The sequence below is a fragment of the Hemicordylus capensis genome, chromosome 2 (assembly GCF_027244095.1).
Source record: "Hemicordylus capensis ecotype Gifberg chromosome 2, rHemCap1.1.pri, whole genome shotgun sequence".
Lineage (NCBI taxonomy): Eukaryota > Metazoa > Chordata > Lepidosauria > Squamata > Cordylidae > Hemicordylus > Hemicordylus capensis.
In genome coordinates, this window is record NC_069658.1 from 395847232 (window position 1) to 395861710 (window position 14479).

The 14479-nt window shown below is 44.4% G+C and overlaps 1 protein-coding gene across 1 annotated transcript; it reads left to right on the forward strand.

Moving 5' to 3' along the window:
• The first annotated feature begins 3563 nt into the window (after positions 1 to 3563).
• On the forward strand, positions 3564 to 9110 carry LOC128344027 (CMRF35-like molecule 7). Its single transcript, XM_053293463.1, has 5 exons — positions 3564 to 3589; positions 4217 to 4581; positions 5804 to 5891; positions 7075 to 7242; positions 8584 to 9110. The coding sequence occupies exons 1-5, from the start codon at positions 3564 to 3566 to the stop codon at positions 8639 to 8641; spliced, it is 705 nt and encodes a 234-aa protein (XP_053149438.1). The 3' UTR covers positions 8642 to 9110.
• Positions 9111 to 14479: the final 5369 nt, after the last annotated feature.

Here is a 14479-nt window from a genome sequence, read left to right on the forward strand (position 1 = left end):
GTCAATTCACATAGGAAAGAGATTCAAAAATATGCTGCCAGGTGCTGTTGGCTTCCCATTCCTCACAGACTCAAGAGGAGCTTAAAGGCTCCATCATCTAAAGGCCAGATGAGAAGAAAGTAATTAACCCCACCTCCACTCTCCTCTGCACATCACATATATAACGTGCATGAAATTGCAGGTAGTTGCAGTTCCTCACACTCATTCTTGATTCCTTTTTGTCTCTCCCCTGCCTCGTTCTCACCCTACTGTCAAATTTATGATTGTATGCTCCTTGGGCCAGGGGCTTGTCTTTTGTGCTTCACCTTGATGGCATTGTCTATATGTATAATTTGTATTTGTATATGTATATGAAGGGGGAGTGGGCGGTACAGAGTGCACTTTAGTCAAAGTGAAATACCTTTCTAAGTCCCTTGATTTCAATGGAAGGATTAAAGCACATGCATAATTATCTTCTTTAGAATCAACTGGACTTGACTTCAGTTGGATCATAGCAAACTGCCTAACTAGAATTCTAATGACATTGACTGCATTTGTTTTCACGTGAATTACAATTTGGTTCAAATCATATTTCTCAGCAGGCACAAGACATATTTGCATTAACTGGGATTTTTAAAAAGTGACTTCTAGTATTACACAGAATCATGTTTCACAGCTCTGCTGTCCATCCATGTATCTTCTTCTGCTTCTTATTGCATTTGAATGCTCCTATCCAGCGTTGTCACAATGGATGCATGTGCATGTGACTTGAGATGTTTTCTTAATCGCCTTCCACATTTCTGCATGGAATCTAATTGAATTGCCTCAAAGCAACATTCTGAGCACTGACCCAAATAGTTTTATGCATTTTATTTCCGCCAAATGAGCAGGCATTGCAATGATGAACATGACATTTGGGCAGGAATCCCCGATCCAGAGATTCCTCTTCTCCAAAGAGAGGGAAAGAATTCAAGATCAGGTTTATGAGCTTTGGGTGGTTTGTTTAAATACATGCCCTCTGCCTGACTCTGAGCTGAGTTCAAAAGTACATTTTATATGCCGTTCCTAATTGTTTTGACGAAACAATATTATTCCTAAAAGCACAAATGAGTCAGCCAGCATAATATTCAGCCTATGACTTATTTTGAATAGAAATTCTTTTTAAAACAGCCACCTCATTTTGCCTAAAGAGAAATTGCAAGACCAATTTCAAACCTCCAGTTCAGGCAAAGCATCCAAAGAATACCAAGGGAAGAGTAGCAGAAAAGATCAATTTCCTGTCCAGCCGCATGATGTCATCACGGAGGTACATTTTGTGAGTTAGCTGTATAAAGCAGTTGGAAAAGCCAGACCTGTCTCCATTTTGTTACTAACTTTGAAAGTATCTAGCAAAATTTCACAAGGGACACGCCATGCATCCCTAGAAAGGATTAACAGAAAACCTATACACATTGTAAACCAATCAATGGGGTCAGCAGCACTGGGTCTCCTGGAGGCTTTACACACAGGGCTTCTGCCCTGAATCTCCTTCAGAAGAGAGTGTGTGCATTCACACACTAGCTAAACTTATCCCAAAATCCTTTCGAGATTCTTGGACCCACTCCACACACAAATCGGGCTTTGTGATGTGAATTCTAGTTTATCTTGAGGTATTTCCGGATTTTTAAAATGCTGGTTTTAAGCTACTTTTTCTGAAAACACTGGAGCAAATAGGGAGAGGCACTGTAGAATCATTAGGGATGTACTCTTTAGAAATGCAGGTATCGCTCTTTAGGAAGCTCTCTCTCTCCCTCCCACCCCCCATTGGCTAGAAGGAAAACACAGATGCCTGCCATGTGAACTTGTTTCAAAACAAAACCTGAGAGCAGAGGGGAGGGGCTGCTTCCCTCAATGCCGCGAGTGTAGTTTGAAGTGGCTTCGCTCAACATTTACCCCAAAGCATGAAGCCATGTGTGAATAACTCCCTGGTGTCACATCTGATGAAGCCACTCTCCTTCCAATAGGCAAAGTTGCTAAGACCTGGAATCAGAGTTTCCACCAAAGTCTGCCTAAAGTGAAATTTTGAAGCAAAATTGGAGAACACTTGGTTTGCTGCATGCAAAAGGTCCCAGGTTTTGTCCCTGGCATCTCTTGGGGGGTTGGGAAATACACTTGGGAAACTCTGAAACTCTGGAGAGCCACTGCCAGTCATTGTAGACAATGCTGAACTACATGGACCAATAGTCTGATTTGGTGTGAGGCAGCTTCATGTGCTCATATGCCTTTTGGACCGTCTCTGAGCACAGCAGTTCATAGAGCTTGGGTGCTGCTCAGTCATAACAGTCCATATCAAGTGCATCATGGAAAGATCATGAAGGTCCCTAGGCGAATCAATGCACTTCTTATTCATGCCACCCTAGAAGACAGCAAGGAATACAGGAGGCTGCTGCCATTCTGACCAATCAAGACACAGTTTATATCAGCAGCTCACAGTCCTGTGCACACTACAGTCACAGGAATGGTCCCAGGCCATAGACACCAATGCAGAACCACATGTGGAAGCCACAGGATGCAGTTCCAGTCCTCAGAGGATATGATACATCCAGGACAGAGGGACTGTGCATCTTTATAAGAGCTGTCAGCCACATTGTCAGAGAACTGGAGGAGGGAATGAATTTTTATGGCGCAAAATGAGATAAACCAAAACACACTGGTACTACTAGCCACAGGCCAGCTGTTTGTAGGCAACTTTTGAACTCAGACTTCTACTTCAGTCATAGATCTAGAGGATTCAAACAGTTTTCTTGTATCAAATGCACCAATGGTAAAGGTGAGCAACAGTGGAGCTCATCGGTGGCTCACAGAAAGCCTTATACTACATCAGACCATTTGTCCATCAAGCTGGTTGGCAGCAGTTCCCCAGGGCTTAGAACACTGGTCTTTTTGGGCTCTACCTGGAGATTCCAGGGATTGAATCTGGTACCCTCTGCACACAAATAATGTGTTCTAGCACTGACCTACAGTCCTTCTCCAAAAAGTCCTTCAAAGTTCATGCTGTCTGCCAAAAGATTGTAAAAATCTGGGCATTTTTCTAGTCTGACTATTCAGCTCCAATTCCTGTTAGATGATTCACTTATCTCCTTCAGACAAGTTGTATCATCATGCTTTTCAAAAATTGAGGAAGGCTTGGCTTCTCCTTCCTGGTGAAAAACCAACTTAGGCAGTGAAGAGTTTCTCACCAGAAATTAGAATGCAGGATGTGTTGTTGAGAGATGTAACCAGCTCCTGAAAATAGTTCAAAGAAACCCAGTGATCCTAAGAAGGACCTTCCTTGAACAGAGAACCAAGAACAATGAAGCTCTTCTACAGTTTTGTTTGGGCTCTTTTCCAAGGTGAGAACTGAAGCTCGGGAATGGATTAGATTTGGTAGATTCCTTACAACAGGCTGGGAGAACATAATGGCCTTGGGCAGTTTAGTAGGGCTAAATTGTTTGTATGTATGTATGTATGTATGTATGTATGTATGTATCTTCCTAGAACAGCAACATGAGTGCGTGAGCTCCCAGGTTGGCAGGAGTCGGGGGGACAGCTGGAGCAGCTGCGCAATGGAGAAACCATTTATACAGGCAAAGTATTTCCATAGTTAGATCAAGCTAGTCATAGACCTCGCTGTGTGTTGGGGGGCATGGTCTAATCCAGTGACCCTAACTGCTCCAGAATCCCTTTGATAATCTATAGTTAAATAAAGCCATAGCAATATTCTATACTTTTTAAATGCACAACAATTCAAGCGATATGCCTTACGGCATGTGATACATTACCATCCAATCAGAAACTACATCTGTTTGTAATGGCAAAAATAGAGATCATTTTTGTTTGTGCTGTTTTGTATGCCTAATGCCTGATCTTTCAGCCATTCTTTAGGTCTGAGAAGTGTTGGCAACATTACTTTGTTGTCTTTTCAGTTTACATAATTTCATAATATTTACTGGGGGTGGGGGTGGGATGAGAGGATTAACACACAAATCATGTTAATAGAGCCTGTGTTTCAGGTAATCCATAGGACACCCTTCTTTCTCATTCAGCCATGCAAGCACCCCAGACAGAGGCCAGTAGCTTCTGCAATGAGGATGAAGATTGCTTCACCCTCCTATTTTCCACAGTCTCCCCATTAGTTTCACACAGGCTGCTGAGACTCAAGTGGGGCGCAACATCCTTGGTCATGTTTTGATCTGCTTGTTTGTTCTTAGTGAAAAAGTGCTTCCATTGCTCTCTCCTTCACAGTTTGCTGGGCGTTGGAGGGCCCCAAGACAGTGACTGGCCCCCTGGGTGGCTCAGTGACTGTGCATTGCCAATACAAGCAAGGCCACGAAGAATCCATCAAGTTCTGGTGCAAAGAAGCAAGACGTCGATTCTGTGCTAGTAGTCACATTATCCGAACATCTGGGTCGGAGGCAGAGGTGAAGGGGAACGGGAGCTCCATCCAAGACAGCCACACACTCCGTGTATTCAGGGTGACCATGGAGAGCCTCACCAGTGCAGATGCTGGGACCTACCTCTGTGGGGTGGAGAAAACTGGAGCGTTTGACATCTGGTTCCCTGTGGACGTGATCATTACTGCAGGTTTGCTTTTCTTTTGCCGTATTTATTGTCATGGGGATTCTGTACATGCCAGCAAGGGCACACACGTATGTGCGTACAAGATCCTGGGGGAGAAATTAACAGAAGTATTTATTTTCCAGCAATGTGGCCAGCACTCTTCTCCTTCTCCCATGCAGACGCCACTGCCAGACTAATTCTCCACTGGTGCTTCTTCAGCAGGGAGAGGCACATTCTGAGGGTGACTAGATCCTCTGCCCCCTAACCAAGCTGCTGCTTATCATTTACTCCCTAGATTCCAAACACAGAAATGGTGGCAGCACCTCACAATCCCTCACAAATAAGGGTGGGCCTGCATGTGCGGAATGCAAAAATGTGTGAGAACGCATGTCATTGTACTGTGCCTGTGTGAATCCAGAACACCACAAATTGGATTTTTCCAGGGCAATAATGAACCCAGGAATATCAGCTGATATTCAGGGCTGATTCAGAACAGTTGAAGGGTGTATATTGTCCTTTCCTTTTCAAGTCGGCTCAGAATGTGCTCCAGTAGACTTGCAGCCTGATGCAGCCCACCTTGCTGCATGGCAAGGCATGCCGTGGCGGTTTCCCATCAACTGGAAGTTATTGCACTGCAACGTCTACCTAATATGAGGACTGCGCAGTAATTTAGTGTTGATTCGCCGCGGAACTCAGCATCTTGCAAATCTTAATATTCCATTTTAAAAGAGAACACGTGTCTAGACCTTACACAGATAGATTTGAAGTTGTGTGGGCAGCATCTGGTGAAGTCCCAGAAGCAGAAAGGGAAGCAGAAGACACAATGGCCCATGTAGATTTCGCTAGCCTACATCGCCCACTTGCATGACTCACAAAGGCGAAATCAGTTGTGCAAAGTATGGGATGAACTGGGTCGGAAGGATTTGGTCTTCTCAAGGCAGAATTTTCTTGGCTTTGGCACATAGTTTTTATTTTTATTTACATGTATGACTTTTAGGCTTGTCACAGGATGTGACTGTGCCATGGATGAGTGCACAGATGGGCCCCTTATCCATTACCATCTTCCCTTTTATGTCCTGAATTCACATATTCCAAGATTAACCTGTGGTGCTTTCATTTTGGGGTCAACCTGGGCCCACTTTGAAATATATTTAATAATGATGATAACAACAACAACAACAATGAAATATGAAAAATGTTCATATCACTTAGGCCAAAAGTTGACAGCCTCTGTCGCGCTTTGCAGATTCTGCTGCCTCGAGTCATACTGGAACCAAGGAACAACCAACAGAAGACCCAAGTAAAACTGGCTTCTCCACCGTAACTCCTGAAAGGTACCAGAACTAATTGACATTCTGTTCTTTTTTATGGGATGTGGTGATGGCCACTAGCTTGGATGGCTTTAAAAGGGGCTTGGACAAATTCCTGGAGGACAGGTCTATCAATGGCTACTAGTTTAGTGGCTGTGGGCCACCTCCAGCCTCAGAGGCAAGATGCCTCTCAATACCAGTTGCAGGGGGAGCAACAGCAGGAGAGAGAGCATGCCCTCTCCATGAGCCTGTTGGCTTCTCAGAGGCACCTGGTGGGCCCAGGGGTGTAACTATAATTGAGCAAATGGGATGAAAGAACCTGAGCCTCCCAGCTTCACCTCTCCCTATTTTCTTTATTAGCTCCCTCACTCCAAGGGGCTGCCAGAGAGAGGGGTGAACATGGCTCTCCTCTCCCCTAGCTATGTCCCTGTGTGGGCCACTGTAGGAAACAGGATGCTGGACTAGATGGGCCTTGGACCTGATCTAGCAGGGCTTTTCTGGATGCCACACTTTATTGCAACTGAATATACAGGTGAAACTCGGAAAATTAGAATATCATGCAAAAGTCCATTAATTTCAGTAATGCAAATTAAAAGGTGAAACTGATATATGAGACAGACGCATTACATGCAAAGCGAGATAAGTCAAGCCTTAATTTGTTATAATTTTGATGAACAACTCATGAAAACCCCAAATCCACAATCCCAGAAAATTAGAATATTGCATGGAACCAAGAAGACAAGGATTGTAGAATAGAACAATATTGGACCTCTGAAAAGTATACAGTGTACTGTGCTTGATTGGCCAGCAAACTCGCCTGACCTGACCCCACAGAGAATCTATGGGGCATTGCCAAGAGAAGGATGAGAGACATGAGACCAAACAATGCAGAATTGCTGAAGGCCGCTAATGAAGCATCCTGGTCTTCCATAACACCTCATCAGTGCCACAGGCTGATAGCATCCATGCCACGCCGCATTGAGGCAGTAATTGCTGCAAAAGGGGCCCAAACCAAGTACTGAATACATATGCATGCTTATACTTTTCAGAGGTCCGATATTGTTCTATTCTACAATCCTTGTCTTCTTGGTTCCATGTAATATTCTAATTTTCTGGGATTGGAAATGAAACAAATGTATAGCTTATTTAGGCTGTTTTGGCTTGCGTGTGTTTACAGTAAAAGATAGTGACACACATCTCTTTTTAGAATTCAGCCCAGCAATGACCAGTTCCTGCTCCTGCTCTTCTTGAAAATTTCTGTCCTCTCAGTCCTGATAGCTATTGTGGTTTGGGTGCATGCATGTTACAGGACAAAAAGCAGCTCTAATATGAAGGCTGTAAAGACACGAGGCGCTTCGGATGATCACGTCAAAGGGTAACTGTTTTATTTGACTTTGCTTTCATGTCATCAACTCCCAGATTTCTGTGCATGCCAGGTGAGAATAAGCATGTGGGGGTAAAACCAAACAGACACTCTGGCACCTCTGACACTGATTTCCTGATCCACAGGAGCTAGTTTAGATGGCCAGGAGTCTCAGGTTGTTATCCTATATCAGGCCTGCTCAACTTTGGCTCTCCTGCAGATGTTGGCCTACAGCCCCCATAATCCCTGGCTATTGACCACTGTGGCTGGGAATCATGGAGCTGTAGTCCAAAAACAGCTTCAGGGCCTAAGTTGAGCAGGCCTGTATATTGTCAGCTCACTCACACTTAGGGCCGTGAGCTTCACTATTTTTCAAGTGGAGGCCACTTTGGCAAAAAACCTTCCCTGTGAGAGCCATTTTCACACTGTGCTCCACACTGTCCTGTGCTTTCCTCAGTGCTGGGAGGGCCCTTTAAGGAAGATGGAATCTCCTCTTAAGAACTCTGTGGGGAAAGTGCTGGGATGGACTATCCTTCCCAGCACTCCATGCATGCCTTCCAAGATGGTGCAGGAGCCCAAAAGGGCTTCGTTTCCCTAAAAAGAGCCCCCCAGCACTGGGTAAAGGACAATACTGCACAGGGAGAATAGTTGCCCCACATGGCGGCAGGGGGCACTGTGTAGGATGTTCAGCTTTGACAGAAGTTTCCCACAGGCCCAATAAACAGTTAGTCAAGAAGCCACACTTAGGTTTGATGGGGGCCACTGCTGGCCCCTGGGCTTTACAATGAATAATGCTGCTCTAAGGGCCATTGAGGCACATCAATTGGATATCTGCCACATGTGGCAGAGAGTTGTGGTGGCCAATTCCGGAACACTGCTGCCAGTTCCAACTTGCTGGCATATGTGTCAGTATATGGTAGGAATATGGGTTGGTGTGCTGTGCATATGCTATGAGTTTACAGATAGATGCAAAACAGAAAACATGTTTTGCATCTGTCTGTAAAAAGTATAATGTATGGAATGGGCTACGGTGAGTATCTGACATTAGGCTACCAAACCCTTCCTGACTCTGATATTACCAGAATCAACACCAGAGAGAAGAATCTCTAACAACCCCCCAATTTTCTTCCTTCATACTAGTTTTAACCTCAGGCTTTCTTTATGAACAAAGGTTGTTTTGGGTAAGTGATAACACAGGCAAGAAGAACCAAATGTTACCATCCAACTATTACTCTTTACTGAAGGAGTCATTAGAGTTACGGAATAAAGAAGCGAATTAAAATTAGAATTGAAGAAGTTATTAAAATAATTTTCTTGCTGTTTGCTCTAACTCATGAACAATCTCTTTCTTAGCCTAGGAGTGGATCGCAGCATAAACTCCACCCTACAACTCAGTGTACAGAAGCTGTGAGACTATTTAGTGGACCAAACTGTCCTCTCTGTTATTACGGATTTGGCTTCAGGGCAACTGTATTCCTCTGGGACTGAACCACCGTGAGAGGGAAGTAAAACACCAGCTCACCATAACTGCACTTCATCAAAGTTGGGCAACAGGATCCTGAAATTCTGAAGAGGTTAATCGCTGATCAGGAGGAAAAGGAGGAAAATTTATGTATCACTTTAAAACTAGTGTTCCGAAAATGGTTTACATAGATAGAAATAAATAAATAAAAATGGCTCCCTATCCCCAAAGGGCTCACAGTCTAAAAAAGAAATACGGGATAGGACAGACACTAGCAACAGCTACTGGAGAGATGCTGTGCTGGGGATGGATAGGGCCAGCTGCTCCCCACTGCTAAATAAAGAGAATCACAATCTTTAAAAGGTTAAATATGAGGAGGCTCATATTGGAATAAGTGTGACCAAGTAATTAGCAGAGGCTAAACTGGAGTTTCTCATCATTAGTCCTTCACATTTAGTATTCTTTGTCCATGACTCTTCTTCCTTCGTTTTATTTGACTTACATCTTATCTCACTTTTAGATGTTGAGTACATTTATAATCTGTATTTGAGGCTGCAGTCCTATACACCTGGTCTCATTGGAATCAATGGCCTATTTTAAGTAAACTTGCATAGGATTGCTCTGTAAATGCATGCTATGATTATGTAGAATTACAAACCATTTGCTGTTATAATAAAATTTTATTTTATTTTCAGTTTTCCTTTTTCCAGACAAACTCTTTTCTAGTCTGTAAAGGTGCCAGAACAGATGAAATCATGTTCTGCATTAAATATGTATTTGAATCAGTTAACCTGGAGATTGTTTGCCTTTTGGTGATCTTTCTGAAAGCTGTTATGGATTTCTTTCTTAAATACAAGTACATTTAAAACATATTCACTGCATATTTAAAACAACAACTCCTCCTGGGTTTTGGTTTCAGATGACAACCAGAGCATGTTTCACATTAGTATGAATCTGTAATGTAGAAGTGTGCATCTACTACTCTAAAATTGGAACAAAGGCAATAAAATGTGGTTCGAAGTAAGAACTGTTATGCCAATACATGCAGAAACCAAGAATGAAATATTCTTATTTTATATTTCTTATATATCAGATACATTGAGGAGTCCCCAGAGATCTAAAATGTGGGCACCTGAGTCAATGCAATGCATATGTACAGAACTCCCATCTGTGCTGAGTCCAGGGTGTGATAATCCCCAAACACCATTATGTACCAGTGATGATATAAATTGATGCTCTACACTATTATGCTGAGCCTGGCCCTCTATGAGAGCCTGAGACACCTGCAACGGACGTATGAGAGCTGTCACGAGATGCTGAGATTCTTGCTGTGATAACACAGCAAGAAGAGACTGCAAGAAAGAACCAGTCCCTTCCTCCCCAGTTGTCCATTGTCTAGAATAGCTGGACAGGTGCTGAAATTTCCCTCCTGGCCCTGCAGAGGCCAGTCTGCCTGGATGGGGTGGACCTTTAACCTTTCCACAATCATCAGACCATCCAAGTGCATTCCCTCGCTAAATAGATGTACTTATTCGAGGGGGAAGCAGAAGGCAAATGAAATCTAGAAGGGGAAGGCAACTCACAACATTTGAAATGCAGCACTAAGCTGTTGCTACATCAAAGAAAATACTTCTGTTGGGCAATAATTCATGCAGTGAAAATACATGAAAGGGGAACTTGCCTTTGCATGGGTGGGTGGTCAATGAAATTACATTTCTTTATTCCAGCATCCTGAAATCTGTTACAAAGAGTGTTTCCAGACAGAGAAAGAAAACTTCTTAGTTTTTCTAGAGAAAGGAAACTAATAAGAAAGTTATTTTTGCTTATCCACTCTCCATCCACTTCCCCATTGCCCAATATCACAGTGCCATCTGCTGGCCATTTGCTGCCCATCTGTGATGAGAACTTCTTTTCAGACTATCTTCAAGGTAGTCTTCAAAGAGATGATTCTCATCAAAGATGGGCAGCAAATGGCACTGCAAAACTGCACTAGGGGGAAGTGCATCCTCTGGATGAGGAGTGGATAAGCAAAAAGAATTTAGGATTTCAGATGATGTATTTCTCCATCTGGAAACCCAAAGCCACAAATAGCCATGGCCACTGACTTTTCCTTCACCCTTAAAGGGGGAACCTGCTTTCTGGAAGAGCTTGAATTTTGCAAATCTCCTGACCCCACCCAGAAATGTTCGACTGGACAGGCATAACAAGAGCACTACTTAGATATGGGTGTCCAAATGTTCTCCAGCTGGTCTACAATTCCCACCATCCTCAGTCACAGTATCCAGCAGCCAAGGATGATGAGATCTGTAGGCCAAAAACAGCTGGAGAGGGCTGTAGCTGGACACCCCAGCTTAGACGGAAGGGATTCGCTTAGCTTAGTCACTTAATATAGCTCAAGTGTTGAGGGTGTGTTCCTCCTTACTGAACTGGGTTTTTCTTCTGCTGCCACCTTGCCCCACACAAGCAAGCAGGGCTCACCTAGGTAATTTTGGTGCCGGACCTGAAGGGCTTTGTTGTAAATCTGTCAGGCTAGCCAGACGGAGCCTAAAACAGGCAGAGGCAGAAGTATAATAGCAAAGTCTTACAGGAAGAAATTCTTCAAACCAGGTTCAGTCTGAGTCAAATCCAATCAATCCAACAGAGTCCAAATCAAAGTCCACGGGCAAGGTCAACACAGTCCAGGGTCCAAACACAGTCAAGGCAATACACGAACACAGCTGATTAGCTCACAGGAAATTGACGTTGCTATCAGCAAGTTAGCTGTGGTGCAGTCATCTTAAATAGGCTGACCCCCGGTGCTGTTAATCAAGAGTTCCTGAGTCAGTAGCTTTGCCTGTTGTTCCACGCATGTGGTTCCTTAACTCATGCTGTCTCTTGGACTGATGCCTCTCCACAGCTGAGACTGGTCGTGCCTCCTCCACAAGAGCTGCCTCACCTGGCTCTAACTCATTTTCAACTCCCTGTGCGTCGGACCCACTCTCCTTTGCAACTTCTGGTCCTTGCCCTCCCTCCTCTGCTGTAACCTCTGACCCCTCCTCCAGCTCCTCCTCAGAGTCTTCCAGCATGCCCATGACAGGCTTAGGAGGACCCCCCTCCCCCCCACCGCAAGTTTAAAAATGCATACTGCCATGGTGCCAAAAGCTTCAATGATTATAGCCATGATGTGCGTGGGGGGCGGCAGGCGGGTGAACTACACAGGCCTCCCCCACCTCCGTGGTGGCAGATCTGGACATCATGGGCTTGCAACACTCTATTCTAACTGCACAGGGACACTGAAGTGTCTTGCAGTTCCCAAGGGTCACTGGGCTGAATGGTCAGGCCAGAGGCCACTCCTGCTCCACCTGCTGCCGCCACCACCATGGGGTGGAGATGGGGGGAAGCCTGCTCGGCTCACCCCCCATACCCTCACACACACCCTGGCCATGCATATGGTGGCAAGAATCATTGAATTTTTCGGCACCACATTTTATGGCACCCTGTAGTGGCAGGGCGGGTGTGGGGTGGGGTGGTGGCAGGAGGACCCCGCATGGGTCTTTAGAGGCCCCCCTGGACCTTGGAGGACACAGACTTGGGCCCCAAGTTCTGGGGGTAAGAGCACCTCTGTAAGCAAGCATATCTGCTTGATAAATGCATGGAGTGTCCATGGCATGGAAAATGCTGTATTTTAGACATTCTTTTTTTGAATAATTATGATCTGTTAGTAGAATATGCTAGAGTAAATGGACTCAGAGATTATTCTCAAATGGAAGTTGATATGACTTCTTTCTTTTCAGCCACAAGTCTGAGAAATTAGAATTATCTTTCCTTGTTCAGAAGGGATCACATCAACAACACCAATCCAATCTTTGTAGCACACAGAGCCTAGAAAGAGAACAATGTATTTTCAGACACTGGCAGTTACCAGATAATTGTAGGGAACAGCTTTTTTTGTTTTTGTGTCTGTTGGCCTGGAAATCGTCTTACTATAGTGTAGCGTGCTCACTTTAGTGCCTTGCATATCAGTTTATTGTGATTTCAATAAAGTGAAAGAATGCAAATCAACACTAAACCAACATCGATATTCTAATTATGTTATTATTTATTGTATAGAATTCTGCAAATGAAGTGCAGTTCAGTTATTGAAACAGAAAACTGTCCCTGCCTGCTGGCTCACAATCTAGAAAAGACAGAGCACAAGAGGGAAATAATAAAGGAGACGGGATTAAACCATGCCAGAGAAAAGCGCAGGAAAAGGTAGAGATAATTGATCTGGAAACACCCAAGAAGATATACATTTCGGCAATTTTTTAGACAAGCAAGCAGAAGTGAGATAGAGATCAGAGCAAAGAAGGTTCCACTGTCAAGATGTCAAGACAAAGGGCAGGATCCAGACTAAGACCCATCGAAATGAATTAGTTAGTCTAACTGATTTCAGCGTTGGTTAATCATGACTAGATCCTGCCCAAATAACAGATAAGAGATACAAAGTTTAGCAAAGAAAGAAAGAAAGAAAGAAAGAAAGAAAGAGCTCTAAATGCAAGCAGGAGAGATTTGTACCAAAAATGAAAGGGAAATGGGAGTCACTTTAGAGCACTAAAAGAAGAATACTGCAGTAACAGAGATGGGGCAAAAACAAAGAATGACTCAAGGGTTTTGCTGCATATGCAAAAATAAAAGGTCATATTTTGCAATGATCTCAGGGATGGTATAACTTAGAGCAGGGCTGCTCAACTTCGGCCCCTCATCTGTTTTTGGACCAACTCCCATGATCTCCAGCCACAGCAGTCAATAGCCAGGGATTATGGGAAATGTAGGCCAATTTATATAGGAATTGATGGAATAGCTAGAGAAATATGGCAGGCTACCAAAGAAGAATCAATCAAGGCTCTAACCAAACTATGACAGCAAATTTGGAGAGTGACACAATGGCTAACAGATTGGAAGAGCTCAGTTTTCATACCCATACCAAAGAAAGGAAACTCAACAGATTGTGCAAACCATCGCACAATATCCTTAATTTCACATGTTAGCAAAATAATGCTCAACTAGCTGGGCCGGGTGCAGAGCATCTGCGCTCTAGCTGCCGCAGCCATTTTCTCTCCCCTGCCCCTGCTTATTTTCCTAGCCAGCTGGCCAGCCAGAAACCCAGCCACCCACCCTCCCGCCGGCCGCCTCGGCCCACCAACCCATCACCTCCACCAGCTGGCTGGTCCAGCACCACCTGCCCACTCCTGCTGGTAGCCACATCTTCTTGCCTGCCCGGCCGCACTTCCTCTCGCGGGCTGGCTGGTGGGTCTGCTGCTTCCTCCTGCCGGCCAGCCACACATCCTGCAGCCGACCAGCCTGCCGCTTCTTCTGGCCCTGCCCTTTCCTCCGACCCGCCGCCGGCAACACCGGCGACCATCACCGTTTCCCCCCCATTCCCATCGCTAACCCCCCTGGCAGCTGCTTGCATTCTCGTGAGAGCGCAACACATGGAATTAGCGATGGGTACGTTTAAGAGAATTATATATAAAGATAATCCAATGCAGATTAGAGCCCTACATGGAAAGGAAAAATAATCCAATGCAGATAAGAGCCCTACATGGAAAGGGAAATGCCGGATGTTCAAGCTGGTTTCAGAAAAGACCAAGGAACAAGAGACTTCATTGCTGATGCACACTGCATAATTGTGAAAGCCAAAGAATACAAAAAAGAAGTCAATATGTGCTTTATTGACTATAGAAAAGCCTTCAATTGTGTCCACCATGTCATGTTGTGGAATATCCTTAGGAAAATGGGCATCCCAGAACATTTCATTGTTCTCAT

What these genes read in the sequence shown, in the direction of transcription:
- LOC128344027 (XM_053293463.1), top strand. Translation starts at nt 3,564, where the DNA reads ATGGAGAAACCATTTATACAGGCAAA. An exon ending in AAACCATTTATACAGGCAAA is followed by an intron (nt 3,590 to 4,216) that starts GTATTTCCATAG and finishes TTAGTGAAAAAG; the next exon opens with TGCTTCCATTGCTCTCTCCT. An exon ending in TCGGATGATCACGTCAAAGG is followed by an intron (nt 7,243 to 8,583) that starts GTAACTGTTTTA and finishes TCTCTTTCTTAG; the next exon opens with CCTAGGAGTGGATCGCAGCA.